This window comes from Rhodnius prolixus, unplaced genomic scaffold (genome assembly GCF_049639745.1).
Source record: "Rhodnius prolixus isolate KJV_2025 unplaced genomic scaffold, Rpr scaffold_1, whole genome shotgun sequence".
NCBI classification, from domain to species: domain Eukaryota; kingdom Metazoa; phylum Arthropoda; class Insecta; order Hemiptera; family Reduviidae; genus Rhodnius; species Rhodnius prolixus.
Window position 1 is genome coordinate 18,644,295 of NW_027411581.1, and position 15,888 is coordinate 18,660,182.

General features: G+C 30.7%; 1 protein-coding gene across 1 annotated transcript; it reads right to left on the reverse strand.

Moving 5' to 3' along the window:
• Positions 1 to 18: 18 nt before the first annotated feature.
• On the reverse strand, positions 19 to 4,831 carry LOC141456842 (endocuticle structural glycoprotein SgAbd-2-like). Its single transcript, XM_074133167.1, has 3 exons — positions 4,780 to 4,831; positions 1,720 to 1,841; positions 19 to 1,323 (listed from the first exon to the last, which is right to left on the reverse strand). The coding sequence occupies exons 1-3, from the start codon at positions 4,786 to 4,788 to the stop codon at positions 1,110 to 1,112; spliced, it is 345 nt and encodes a 114-aa protein (XP_073989268.1). The 5' UTR covers positions 4,789 to 4,831; the 3' UTR covers positions 19 to 1,109.
• Positions 4,832 to 15,888: the final 11,057 nt, after the last annotated feature.

Here is a 15,888-nt window from a genome sequence, read left to right on the forward strand (position 1 = left end):
ATTAATTTCACGTGACGCTTTTTTTAAATTTTAAATTAGGGTTTAATTGTTATAGGATTTTTTTTTTTGTTTAATTCTTTATCAATAATATTCATTTAATTTAAAATACATTCTTTAGTTCATAATATAGTTAAACTAGTATGAATACTTCCAAGTACCAAATTACATTATTCAGCAAGATTCTTTTTCTTTTTCTAATATTTTTTATTTATTTAGTACTCGTATTTTAATTTATAAATGAAGAGGTCTAAAGGGGAAATAAATGATATAAATAGATAATATGGAATTTTTATAAGAATAAGTAGAATGGAATAAAGAAGAATAAGGCACTACTATAAGCTGTTCATGCGAGCTGTGATCTATCTGTAATCAAGGATCGAGACTTATTTCGAAATTAAATCTCTCAGTTACGCCTGGGCGTATCCACACTCCAAAAAAAATATCTGCCTGTCGTATCAGGGCTAAGTATAAGTGACAGATGATTTAAATCATAAAGTTTATTTCAAATTACTCTTAATGTTTCTTTTAGCATGTATTCTAACTCGGATTCTTTTTTTATTTCTAAAAAAATCCTTCTACTAACTAGTAAAAAACTGTACAGACTAACCCGAGCACAAAATATGTTCCATTCATGTGGAGAATTCCCCAGCCTTTTTCAAGCTAATGAGCATCAGTTTTGTCTTTCGTTTTTAACTTCTATGACGTCAAATTAGGATATAATTTTCTAGTTACATTACTTTAATAATATTTGCTATTTCTGTACATTCTTTGATCATTATATCGCCCAAGTAATATTTCTACAGTAAATAATTAAATTAATACATTATTTCACTTTTTGTTTATTATTTAAATTATAAAGTTACTTTGTTCATTTGCTAATTGCATTTTATTAAAAAAAAAAAATAACACTTGTTAAATAATATTGTAATTGGCCAAATATAAATTATTATAATTACAGAACTTTTTAAACAATAACAGATGCTTTGTTCATTCTCTTGTGCATTTTAATTCCCGCGATGGTTGCAAAATTAGCTTAGTAATACAATATAAAGCAGTACATGCTCTTTGATAATGGATAGTGTAAATTTGCAGCGTTATTAATTAATAAATTATGAAACAGGTAAAGGATGAACTAGTCGAGGGAGATGTGCACCTTGTGGTCTAAATCCAAGATCGTCAGCAATGTAGCTCAGTTTAATTGGTGTACCGTCAGGTGACAAATAAGAATATGAACCTTGTTTTGTTAGAACTGTGTATCCACCGTTCGGTCCTTGTTTTAGCCTCCCTTGTTCATTAATCACTGTTCCATCTCTGGTTTCGTAACTGAAAAATTGTACATAATACGTTACTAACACTTTGAGATTTTTTAATAAGTGAACAATGAATATCTCGAAGAAACTGATATCTGAATAATAATTCAAATTTTTGGGCTTCAAAAATTTACTTTCAAAGTGAAGAAGTTTGTGTTAAAATGGACTGAGAGGGACAGTGGAGTGTTTCTGACAGATTTTATACATAATAGAGTGGTCTTCAACAAGAGCATGCTTGAGTTCGCGAGTAAAGCTAATTCTCTAATTTAAACTTTAATATTAATACAGAAATTCTAAATAATTATAAATTATTGATAACAATTGTCTTGCTTAAGACAATTGTCGGCGTTCAACAATTTAAATTCTATAAAATATTAAAGAATTTTTGATATAATTAAATGTTGCATACCTGAAAGCATATTGACCTAGGTCATCTCTCACTTCAGTTCTTCGAAATGGAGGACTTGCATCTGAGTATTGCTGTCCTCTTACCATACTAACGACAATCAATAGTAAACAAACTTCAGATATCTGTAATTTAAATAGCAAGCTTAAATGTAAACTGGTGATCTCTTAAAGAAAAAAGGAAGCAGTTAATGGACTATTCGACAACCTCGAAGTTGCCCTAAGAAGTTGGAGTTGGAGTAGTAGGAGTCTTTCAGTTTTAGACGGGACAAGGTCACCTACATAAACCAACTACATCGGCAAATCAAGAAACTGCAGGACACAAAGTTTTCTGATGTCGAGCTCAGAGAGAGATCGATTCAAAATTACCGTTCAAGGGCAATTACGTGTACACATACCGGCTGAATTAGAGAAAAGGAAATAATTAAAATAACTTCACAACATACAGCAGCTGCAGTAAAACAATTTTATATTAAATTTTGATAAATCGAAATCTCACAGGACTTCCTCAATCTATTTAATTCCTCAACCCTCTCTCCTGGAAGAAAGTGGTAGGCCATCATGAGTACAATATGCACTTGATGTATGCTCAAGTTGAAGGCAACTTGAGCTTGATATTTCATTAAATCTTGTAATCAAACCAGATAAAATATTTCCTACTTGTTCTGGGCCATTGTTTAGAATTTGACAGTATGTTAAAACAACTAGATCTGTCAGGACTTATGGGAGTTGTAGCACTTATTAAACCTACTGATTTATTAATTTACCATCCTTATTATAATTAATCCATTTCAAATTTACGAAGACCGACCTTTTTAGACTTATCACTAATTATTACTTGCTGTATCTATAAATTTAAGAACATAATTTTTTTATTTGGCTAAATAGTATATAAACATTTTAGCATATTATGGAGAATATAGTAATTAAATAACAATACGGCTTTAGATTAAATATATTCTGAAAAATTCACTTTTGATCATTTAAATGAACTTCACTAAAATAATCCAGAAATTATTTACAAATTATGAAAGTTAATTAATATTTTGCGCTACATTAACAGTTCTTGATTCAGTTAATCTGTGTGCAGTTGGAAGTATACTTATATAAGTACATAATTAATACAAGTTAAATTACAGTTTACAAAATAATACAGTCTCTTAATTGTAAATTTACTGAGTAAAGTAGGAAATAATATATTTCGCTCTTATCTCAATTTCATAAATACATTTATGTATATGTGTTGTTAAATGGTTTTCATCGCAATTTAGTTCTAAAATTAAATTCATTTCATGTTTTAATTAAATGTTAAACAAAACAACCATTCAGTACCTATGTTTATTTTTTAAGTAAATGTTAAATTGTTTTAGATTAGTGTTATGGTTTTTATTCAGTTTCCGTAATCATGATGGTCGAAAAAGATTTAATAGCATTTATTTAGTGCCTAGAACTCAAAATGGTTTTAAAAAATTGAATTGCTTAAATTGAGTAAAAGAAAGTCATTTACCTACTCGTAAGTGTTCGCACGAGATGTTAGTGTAAGTTTTAATGGGAATACAATTTTTTTCTTAAATTGCAAGGAATAGAGAGGGCCACAACCTTTTTATGTGAATTCGACAAACCAACTTAGCAACGAGCGGGTACAAAGCGTCTGGTTAAATAGTATTTTAATACTTTTTCTGATTGACGTAAACAAATTAAACCAATTTGCTGTAATTCGAACATATATTTATTCACGATTTTGTATATCACATATAAAATAACACAGGCCTAATTAAGAAAATAAATAAATAAAGATTTTTAACCGACAAATTGGACATTCCGAGACCGTGGTCTAACAACGTCAAGTACTTAGGCTTAACTTTGGACTACCAATTCACTTTCACCAAACATGTTCGAGGCAAATTAAACTGATTACATGACTACTATTTCCTTTACTGTTCACTATATTTGGTGACTGATTCATAGTTTCAATAGTATGAAAAAATATCTGCCAGTTTAAGTCATGATATATTTTTATTATCCCGAACTTTCGACACAGGAACTAGGTCATCTTTTACCAACCCTTTAATGATGTAAAATATTACATTGTCGATTAGCCCAGAAGATGATTTAGTCCCTTAGGTCGAAAACTCGGCACAATAAAAATATATCATGACTTAAACAGGCAGTTATTTTTTCATCCTATTTCCTTTGCTTTAACGTGACTCGAAAATGACTGTACCCAACAAACTCCTCCTCTACAAAGTAGTCATTAGGCCGATGTTGCTCTACGCCTGCTCCGCCTGGAGCCTAATTTGATGTAGTAACATCAAGAAACTCCAGACAACACAGAACAAATTTCTCAGACTTGCGGCTGACTCTCCTCGTCGCACTAAAATTGACTCACTCCACGAGACTGCATCCATTATCCCCCCGGTACACTCTTTTATTCAAAATCGTATACTGAAACTCCTTTCCTTTCTAGACTGTTATCCCAATATAGGCATAGCCTCCTACGTTCCTTCTATTCCCTACAGACATCGTACAAAAGAATAGAACACATCCTTCTCTGACTTTCTACACTAGCTGCAGGTTATTTCTGCCTTTTTCCCTGCATTCTTTATCCTTCACATCTTAAGCTTTCCGCATGCTATTATTATGAAGGTTGTAATGTATTATTCAATGGTACTTCATGTTTTTTATTTATTGTACTTATTTATAATAAAGATTATTTATCTATATTATATTTACAGATTATTAAACGATGGTTTATAAAACAGTAATCAATAATTTCTGTGTTGCTAATATGAATTTTACTCGAACGGAATTTCATCGCTAAATCATTTTGAAGAATGAATCTTTAATGTTATTGAATTAGTATTGGCATCATCTGTTACAAATTTTTTTTCAGGAATGCATTGAATGTGGGAATATTCACCCGAATGCATAATCAGCCATTTCTTTATTTTATTGAATGTATTATTCTCCTTTTAGTTATTTAAAAATATAAAACGAAAGAAAGAGAGCTTATTGTTTGTATTAATAAAATTTATACCAAAAAAAGAACAGTAAAAGTACTTACAGCGTTCATGTTGCAGTTTTAAAATAACAAATTTATAAACTGAGGCAGCAATTTATACAAGATCAATAGCCTAAGGGAATTTCTTTAAGAAGAACGTCATTACATTTCTTTTCTTCTTATCCCTTCTATTTCTATTTTTTTTATTTTTTCAATTAGAAATCCTTTTAATATTTATTTTTAGATTTTTCCTTGGAAATAATTTCTTAAAATGTCTAGGGCAAAAATAAACGACAGTAGACTGACTGCAAGGTTGCAGATTTGCTTAATGCCATAAACTATATGGGACGTTACACTAAAAAAGGACTACCATAAATGAAATTATGTTACAATAGATGAACCAGTTTGAAGTAAAATAGGAAATTTGGAATGAATTTGTGGGTAAATGAGGTTTAGTTCAAGAAGAAAAGAAAAGGTGTACGTTTAATTTTAATGGAGGTAATTTTTTCATCTAGTTTTTCCCAGTTTTTGTTAGTTGCGATAATATTTTATAGTATGTTCATGAAAAAATAACACTTCTAAGTACCTATCAAGGAGAACTAGTTACGTACCTTAAATTAGTTCGTTGGATACGTAAAATCCAAACGAAGGAAAATCAGTGTATTCTAAAAGGAAAGAATTATTTGATAAGAAGTTTTAAACTGGAGCAACTTCAAAATAAAGAACTCCGTTTGGTTTCCAGAGATTTAAAGAAGGCTTTTTCCAATCTGTTCCTCGTATTTCGCTTTAGGAAAACATAAATTAACAATTTAGCAGGTCTTATTCGAGTATGCATGAGTTTAAAAAATGACATTCTCAGTGTTGTGTTGTTAAACTAGGTTTCTCACAGAAATGCCAAGATCGCTGAAGAATTAATCTAGTTCCTCATCAGTTTTTTAATTTTTATTTAAATTATTTCCTTAATAAATGTCCTCACATTACAGCTATTAACTAAATTAACAGAACAGTAATTAGCTGTTTTGCCACTAGTCTTTCAAGCCGAAGTTATACTAAAAGTAAACATCCAGCAAATTTATTACGCTATTCTTTTTATTCTTTCCTCAAATTTTCCAACATTAAAAGTATTTAAACAATTTGTTTTAAAAGTTTAAATAAATAAAAAAAAAATCAATGGTAGATACATCATTTACAGAAAATACAATAAATTCTGCGTTGTTTCTGGCTACTTTTTAGATACAAAAGTTTGCTTTTTATATTTAATAAAAAACATATATAAAACAGAAATCTAGTAAGAATAGCATAGTCTCGAGGGTATTGCTGCCACAATCGTGATATATTTCTCTAGTTACTGAATGGAAGTTAAATCTCTAGGGACAAATACAATTTAGTTTCTACTGTTCGGATTTATGTGTATGATTACTTACTTTGTCAGGTCTCCAGGTACATTTTTTTTTAAACTTTTACTTTTTTCCCTTTCTTATTCTTTTTTTGTTGATGTTCTCAGCTGTAATCATTAACAAAATATTCTGTTCCTTTACTCCTCTCATACTTAAAAATTGATGCAGATTATTATTTATAATAATAAAAATTATACAGCCAGAATCTATTTAAAAGCATGCACAAAGTTTGTTTTATTATATTGCACTTAGTTTGCACGTTTTTTTTCCCAAACTCGGAAATGCATCTGAAACTCATTTAATGCTCAAAATAAAGTAAAAGATCCATAAATTACCCGAAATAATATTTTAAATGAAATCCTCTTTACCCAGAAGTGCTCTAAAATGTTTTGTTATTGAGTTTGCGTTTGTTATTTTTTTTCTGGTTAGATTTTATTGTAGTAATTCACCATTTATTTCTTAATTTGATTTTGTATTAATAAATTTCTCACAATAAAAACGTTAATTAGATATTCTTTTTCCATTAAAACAGATTAATTAATTTTTTTCTCAATGGCAATCCCACACGAATGGCTTCCAAACCTTTTATTTATGTAGTAATTTACAATCTATATACTATGTACATACAATAAGTAAATAAGAAAATAGGGAAGATAGATTTGGTGCGTGAAGAGCAGGAGGTGAGAAACTACCTACTCTCTACAGGAAACTGATGATGACGATGATCTTCAGTTCTCAAGGAAGTTTTGAGGCACAGGCGATCCACTCGGCTTGGTGGATTATTAAGAGCAAGAGAAGAGGCGAAAGGCTGTACTAAAGGATTAGAGCAAGTAATGAGAGCAGTATGGAACATTTGATTTTTCGTCTTGTTAATTATGTCGTACGAATGGGGATGTTGAGGTCATTATGAAGAGTAAGGTCAGTCTCGTTGGAAGAAGCTTCAACTATCTGTCGGAATAGTTTCAATTGTGGAATGTCTGTGCAGTCCGTTTGCTTCTAGATGTGGCTGAAGCCCACAACTCTTAGTCCATATGGCCTCACAGATTGGTGGATGAAAACAGGTAACATTTATTGTAGTTTGCAACAGTTAACTCGAGAGTTCAGTCACCTTGGATCTTCCAGCTGTTTTCATAAATAAGCTCATGGATATAACAACCTAAATAAATAAGTAAACAGTAAAATAGTTGCTTAAAAAAATATATTTTAACATTTAATGACGTTTTGTACAATATTTGCATTAATTATGCACAGCTTATTTATTAAAATAAAATTTAATAAATAAATAAATTAAATTGAAATAATAATACAATCTATTACTTACTAGCTTAAATAATAAAAAAATGTGGAGTTTTATGAAATTTTCATTACCAAATAGTTGAAATTTTGACTCAAAGCATGGTGCTCCAAACAATTAAAAATAAATAAATAAATAGGTTTGATAACTTTTTATTAAATGTTGAACATGCGTAGGTACAATAAATATAGTGAAAGTACGTATAATGCGTATCTATCAATTATTAAAGTTCGCTGACTAAGAGGAGGTTTTTTACCTCTAGCGGTGAGGTCGAACGTTAGAAAGGCCAACTTTGGGCAAGTTAAGACTCCACTGTTAGCTAGATAGAGGGAGTTAGTGTGAGTTGTCGTTCTTTCTCTCTCAGACAAACTCTCTTTACATACGTTGATTGAGTGAGAGGACCCACTCAAATCCCACTAACCAAAAAAGCAAGCTAGAGAGAAAATTTCTTTATTCTCAATGTCACTTACAAATTTCCTTTGAGAAATCATACAGGATTTCTTTAAAATGCTTAACCGTAGGTAGAGAAGGAAAAAGAAGAAAAGACTGAATGTAGAAGAGCAGTACTGCCAACAATGCTCAAGAAATTGACTATGAACTAAGCTAAATTTACGAAGAAAACAAACTTATTCCATTTGAAGTTGATATTATAAAAAAAAAAAAAAAATACTCCTTTGATGAAAACATTTTTAATATTAAATAAACTCTTTAAATAAAACTTTCCACAAAGGGAAGAAATTTTAATGCGAAATATAATTTATTTCTGTTAGAAATAGAATAAGAACGGGGTCTTATACCATAATTTACTTTGAAGAATTTCATACTTGAAATATTTGTGCTTCATTCTTAGTACTTATTTCCAACAACTTGTATCTTTTATTATTATTTATGAAAAGATGTTTTAGTATTTCCCTGTTCGATAAAAGCAAATGCTCCAAAATGAGATTGAATCTACAGCTAGAATAAAATATCTGGAAATAATTTCTAGTTTCCAGCAACAAAGCAAGCTGTTTCTTTTCACCTCATGCTGAAAGGAAGTGTGAAATGCCAAATTTACGCAAAGGCTTTTCACAGAACTTTGATTTTTGAGGTATCACAATGTTTTTAACTGCCCATATTTAATCTGTGAGTATTAGGATGCGAATTAAACCTTTCAGATTCTTCAAACATCGTCACCGCAACCAAGTTCCACTTCAGGGAAACTTCATTCTTACTCGGTGAAGCAGACAATGTGGTTTTTCTATAATTCGAACGAAACCTACCTTGTAAGATTACTAGTGAGACTGTAGAAGAGGTTATGGTGCTGGAAATGATCACTGATTTAAAACATCCTGGGACACTTATTATCTTAAATTCTGATTTTTCTTTCTCGATACATTTCATTCGGCAGAAATTTTGTTTGTACTGCTACATACAGGTGCCTCACTAAGCAAACCAGATGTAAAAATGGCGAAAAAGATTTCAAATCCATCACTTTTTGTCAGAATCAAAGTGTTACATTATCCGATTGGCAAAATGAGTAAGCTCTCCGTTTTTTGAAAGAAAATCATTCTAGTCCATTTGAGCTTTTATGGTGTTGCTTAATTTCTTTACTGCGGTTGGGTAACTACCCTCTCATAGTCCTTCTGTGAAAGTCATTGCACATATAATTAATTACTATAAATAATAAGAGTCAAACTGAATGCTGATTGATGCATCCAATTTAGTGAATTTATGAAATTTTCAATCCACATGATCCTACAAGCTATCAACTTCCTTCTCTACAACTCTGGAAGTATCATTCAAAGATCTATTCTCTGAGAACTTCTCTGACCAAACAGTACCGCTGCTGATCTCTGCCAGCCATCTCAACCTCTATCTCAACATCATAATGCAATTGCCTACCGCTCTATGGTGGATTACATTGCCTAATTTGTTTTAGTCATTTTTCAGAAAAATTATTTTTGAAGTATTCTTTAGAATGTCAGAGTTAAGTTAACATTTGACTGCTAAATAAGACTAAGTGAGGGGGACGAAGCGAATTTCCTGACAAAGTGTATCCAATCGTAAATCTTCCACTTACAATTATGTATGTGGAATCAAATTTATATTTAACTAAAGGAAATAAGAGAATGTAGTATTGTTTCCATCGCAAGTTTTGTTGTTAAAGAATTTGTTAATTCATAAATAAATTTTAATCGGAAGGTATAGTTCGTGACTTAAGACAGAAAATTGCCACATATAAATTAGTTGCCAATTCCAATTTTTGCTGGAGTTCAGATTTAATCAACAGAACTGCGAATTGAGGGAAGGTAATTTTAAAGTCAAGATGTCTTAACTAAAAATGAAGACGATTGTGTTCAGATAGAAATGCTGGCTGCTACTGAGATGGTTACATGAACTCTACGAACTTTAAATCTTTAATGGTGCATTCTTTTCAAATCTATGAAGATAATTTGTTTCTGAACTTCTTTCAAAGGTTACGAATGGCCTACGGATCTGAAAGCCTTAATTAGTACTAGAATTTTTTATTTATTTAAACATTTCATCGAATGTATTGTGAACCCTACATTATTCTCTAGATGACCTGATGTACTAATACACAGTATATGCTGTTTGTTTTCTAATGACATTTCTTTATATTATAAGAAAACATCTTCATTTATTATTGTGCATTATCGCATGTTTTGTGCGATTCTTTTAATTTTGGTCAGTTATATTTTTAACTCCTCTCTCTTAAATGAAAGAGAGATTTTAAATTTAATGAAACCAAAACTCGAAAAAAATGAAAACTAAATACAATGCTTCCTAACCTCCAACAGGGTTTATCGCTCATGAAACAAGTTAGTTTAATAGAAACAGAAACTATTCTTTGTTCTTTCAATTCCTGAAAGAGATCAGTTGAAACTGAGAGAAAGTCAGACTTAAAACCATACAGGTAGGTAGTTATTATGAATTCACAGGATTTAGGAAATTAACTTAAATGCGAACTTCCTTAAAGTCTGTTCAGCATCTATCAATACTATTATTCTAATCTTATTATGGATCTTCCTGTGCTTTCAATAACTCAAAGTTGCAAGATTAATTCTAGTGAAAACCACTATAAAGGGGGATATCATCTGAAAGAAAAAAAGTAATATCTAAATTGTTAATTTTCGTTTTAGACAATTATTATTGCACAATTATTTTGTTATTACTAGATATCTTAAACTTTTTATAAAAATTGTTTTCGTAGAAAGCTATACACCATTGAATATTTATAATTTATTCAGTAATTCAAAAAATATAATTTTATTCTTAAGAATGAATGTAAGATGATTGTAGAAGAAATTGCGTTTTTTTTTTTTTTAAGACAAAAAAAGAATATAAAATAACATCTGTTGGGCAAAGGAAATAAATAATAAGATTATTATTTTTACTGTTACGACTAATTGGCAGACAATCCAAACTACCACTGGAACATAAACGACTAATATACAACAGTGTACTTAAACCGATCTGGACTTACGGACTTAAGCTGTGGGGTTCAACCAAACATTCCAATTCACAAAGAATACAGTCCTTCCAATCAAAAATTCTCCGACAGATTACAAATTCTCCATTTTATGTGTCTAACTCTACTCTCCATAACGATCTCAAAATCTCATACGTAACTGACGAATCTAAATCTAAGTATAGAAAATTCTTTGACTCTCTTCCATTCTGTACCAATCCTCTTGTTCTAAATCTCGCCTCCACAACGATTCCAGATCGTCCTCCACGACGACTGAAACGCTGTTGGCCTCGTGACAATCTCCAGTAATGTAAGAAACTCCAGCGAGAGTGTTGCCGGTGGGCAGCTTCTCTCCTCATGTTGATCCAGTCAGGAAGACTTCTTTTATCGTATTCACTTATTACGAATTCTATTCTTTGTAGATTGTGAATATCAAATAAATTAAAAAAAAAAAAAAAAAAAAAAAAAGAAGATTATTATTTACTGTTGGCAGAAATATTTTTACCAAAACATTCCCTGACTAAAAAAATAAGTTCTTAACTAAATTTGCTATTGGTTGTTTCTTTAATATTTCTTGGTTTTGAACAATATGTTACAAATAAAAGTTGTTCTTACATAGTGCGAAATGATAGTAAAGATCAGAATATTTCTTTATATGTTAAGAAGATGGTTTTAATTATAATCCACTTACTTGGAAGTAGGCCTCCTTTGCAATAAAGAGCACGAGGACAATATCAATTTTGGAGAAACATACTCCCTTTTAAATGTAGTTACGTTTTGTAATAATTAACTTCGATTTTTATTGTACATAAAACACCTTTTTTGTTAACTACTAATTCTTAATAAAAGTTAATTAATTATTTTATTAAATATAGGAGTTTTTTCAAAATATTTAGCTCCTTATTTACAGTTAACACTTGCACTTTGCACGGACACCAAGGTTCTCATCTCTCCACACAATAATAAACTTGCAAAATCAAACCATTTAGTTAAAAGTGAAACGGCGAAAAAAATACTAGCTTGTTATTTTTCACGCTTCTTTTAAAATAATATCTTCTTCACCAAATTACGACCAAACTTCTTGCCCAAACTTTGAAGTCGTTGTATAACATATAATGCATATCTTACAACTGTCTTACAAACTTGAAGAGCTAAGAAATGAGCGTATGATGTGGCAGTTTAAAAACCCATCAGACAAGGGTTCCAAATTGTAGCAGAGATCTTACATGCCTTTTCAATCAACATGGGACCTACGCCGAGAAAAATACGTCCTGCCTAGGATTCCAACCTCCGCAACAATAATATGACAAATAATTTAAATAATACCATAAACCTATCACAATATTTTGATTCCATATCTCTCCTCCCTTATTACTCCGAAAATCCTCCACTTAATCTGGGAAAAAAGTCAAGGTAAAAAAGCCACACAAAAAGTCACAGAATGCAAGCAAGAACTTCATTTTTAATCTTGGCCCTTCTGCGACATTCTTTAATAGGATTAAGTATTTAAGTTAAATTCTAAATTTAATGAAAATCGGTTGGGTGCCACAAAGTGCTACTTTATTGTATTTATTTATTTTATTTCTGGCGATTTTTCTGCACAAATTGCAAGTTTCAATAAACTTTCATTGCATAGAGGGTGTATGTCAGAATTTCCACTTTTGCCAATATTATGACTTACATGGCCTATTCTATACATTAAAAATGCGTGTTTTTTTCACAAGTCACTACAATTGAATTGTAACTTTTTTACCTAGCCAAAATTGTGATATTTTATCAAACAAAAAATGGCCCTTTTTTCCTCAAATTTTATTACTAATCCACGCTCTGAATGTGGTCTTACTGTTTTTGCCAGTGAATCTAGCCAGCGATATGGTAATTAAATGTTCACTCGGCTTAAGATAAGATGCCTGCCTTATAATCATTTAGAATTATTTTAACCTTTATTTTTTTCGCTAAATTGAGCTTTATTTGAATTTTTTTTCTATTTAACTTTCTATTTTCGCAATGATGAGAGGGTTTCAAATTTAATAAGGTAATCATTATTTTATTATTACACAAATAAAAAAATTATTACTATAATTAAATTACGCTTAAAGAAGATCCGTTTATCATTTATGGCTTTGTAATTTGAAGGATTAGTACATTTAAAATACAAGATAATTTCCAAGCGTCTGTGTTATTTGGTTTCCTCGAGCTCGTTATCCGAGGCCCCTAGAAATTGAAATCAACCTCTGTTGACATAACGTGTGCACAAACTGGTGCATATAATGATGATTGTTCCATCAAACAGGTTACAACCTCAAATTGATTTTCCATCTCCAATACAATGCTCACTTCATCCGTCACGTATTATTTAATCATTAGTTTTAATGACTGTGCTCAGTCCGTACGCTCATTCAGCATTAGTCAGATATTTCAAAATATTTTCTGAAAAAAGTTGGTGCTGCATAATTCACAACTCTTTTTTAATTATCTTCTCCCATTTACAATAATTTTGGTCCGTTAGAAGCATTTTTATTTCTTTTCATTCTAGCTACTTCTAGATTTTCGTCCATCTTCAAACAATCATGTTTTTACTGAAAAATTAGATTTCCACTTATAAGTACAAAAACCTCATTATTATTTAAGATGGAAGAAATTCCGATAAATAAATAATGGATGAAATAATAAATCTTGTTGAGCAAAGAAATCTGTATGCAAAGAAAATGAAAAATTTTGTATTTAATATCTACTATTGTAGCTTAGATTAAGCATAATAGTTTATCAAAATTGCCAGAGCAAATAAAAAATGAAATGTCAGCGCTCAGAGTACAGGCAAGAAACGTCATAAAGCCCCATCCGTGTACAAAACATCCATTCTATCTCTTTTTTCTTGATGTTAGGTGCAAAACAACAACAAAGATATTATGTTCTAATTCCTTGTAGCATGCTCAAGCGCTGAATGCTTAATATTGATCTAAATTGGAACTGGATGCACTATTCCTGAAAGAAAAACAGACTGAACTTTTTTGGACCGGTAGATTCCTCTAGAACCAAGCTAATGCATCAAAGCCGTTCACCCTTCTAATATAGCTCAAAAAATGACTTCTACTTTATTCAAAACTTCATGAAAGGAAGGGCTGATTATCAAATTCCAAAAAAGTCTTTTAAACTCAATTTAAGGTCCTTCCTCTACCACTCCAAGACGAGCACTCACACCCTATCAGGTTACCCTTTGCCCTTGTAAAAGGAAGTGAACTTCCTAATTAATCAAACTTAATTATTTCCATGCTTTCAATCCGATCCCAGTTATGAGAGATTTTACACTTAAATATCCTGTTATTGAATATCAAAGCCTAATCATTAGTGTAAAAGTTCTTTACTGAATACTTCCTGACCCAACTCAATTACTGTCAAACTTTCCTGACCAATCGTCTTCTTCCTGCCCTCTTGATTTGTCTTACCTAATGCCACGGTCCTCATAGCTTTTTGGTATTAGAAATCAGGTGAACTCACTCTCGTTAACCTTAGACAACTAACCATAATTCTATTTGTCAGTCAGCTTTAACAACCAATTAAACCAGCTAAATTTAACTATATATACTAGAGACGAATATTATCTTGTTAATACTCGATTAAAATCTTTCAATAACAACTGCTCTGGCAGTCCCTCTGTATCCATGTACCAAAGACATCTCGTCAATTGATGAAACTTTCAGAAATAATACAAGTTGCAATTTCTGGCGAAAATACAAAATATATTTAGTATTCATAAAATAACAAGTTCCTTCTTGAGTAAGTTAGGAATTAAAGAGTGATTTTACATAACGAACTTGAAGCCTGTCTTGTTTCAGATGAAAATAACTTGATACAAATGTCAATCACTCATGGTGCTTATGGCACCTATTTTACAGTGAATAGACGAATCATTCAATCAAGAAAAACATCTTAAAACCTTAGCCATTGTCTGTTCAAATAAAAGTGAAGTAATGGAAAGAAAAATAAAAGAAATCATAAGTTATTCTTTGTTACAATATATTGAACCTGTCACAGGACAAATGGCGTACTACCCAAAAGTACTCTTGGAAAATAGCCCGCAGGTACGCAGAGTGATCGCTTTTTGTTTACAACAAACAACCTTTCTTTGCATTCATATCTACATTTGGATATCTTATTTTTTTTATCAAATTGTATATTTCCACTAGAGACGTTCTCTCCATTATTTACTTTTCTTAGTCCAGATTTTTCTTTAAAAAACAAGTATATTTACTAGTTTCAGAAACTTCCTTAGCGTTTTTCTACCTTGTTTACTTTGAATTGATTTATATTATCACACAATGATATTAAATAAAATGTTTTCGTTTTCAAAAACATATTCATAAAGTTTTCTCATCCTTGAATTATTATATTTTGTTCATTCAGTTTAGTATAATAAAATATGTGAGGTGATTTAATGTGTCAAGTGCGTTCACTTATCATACTCTTGAAGATATTATATTTTGAATTCATATTGTGATTTCTGAACAGAATTAACACATTAAAACTTAAACTGCGGCACAGAAATTGAATATCTAGTCGTTCCCTCTTTACTTATTCCTCGGATCACTAAGTTAAATCTCAGTTTATTTTTTTATAAATACTTTTTCTTCCTCTGGCCAATAAAACTGTAGATTTCTGAAGGATATATCTAAGCATAAACAGTTTACTGACTCTTAAGGGAAGGTTGTTAAGCTGCAACAGTAGGACCTCCATCTGGTAGTCCTTAGCGAACAAGGATAAACATTCATTTTGATTATAAATTTATTAAAAACTAAAATACAAATAAAATCACTTTAACATTGAAAATAAAAAGAAGAAAAAACAAGATTATTCATGAAATACATTTTAGACGGATTATCAATAGCCCGAAGTCTTAACAGTAGCTAGTTACTTGACTAACTGTCAGCATCTCTACTGCAGTGTAATCAACCTGGAGTGAAGGCAAACTGCATCTTACTTATCCTTTGAGAAATATAACGCAGTTAAGT

What these genes read in the sequence shown, in the direction of transcription:
- LOC141456842 (XM_074133167.1), bottom strand. An exon ending in CTAGGTCAATATGCTTTCAG is followed by an intron (nt 1,324 to 1,719) that starts GTATGCAACATT and finishes ACAATTTTTCAG; the next exon opens with TTACGAAACCAGAGATGGAA.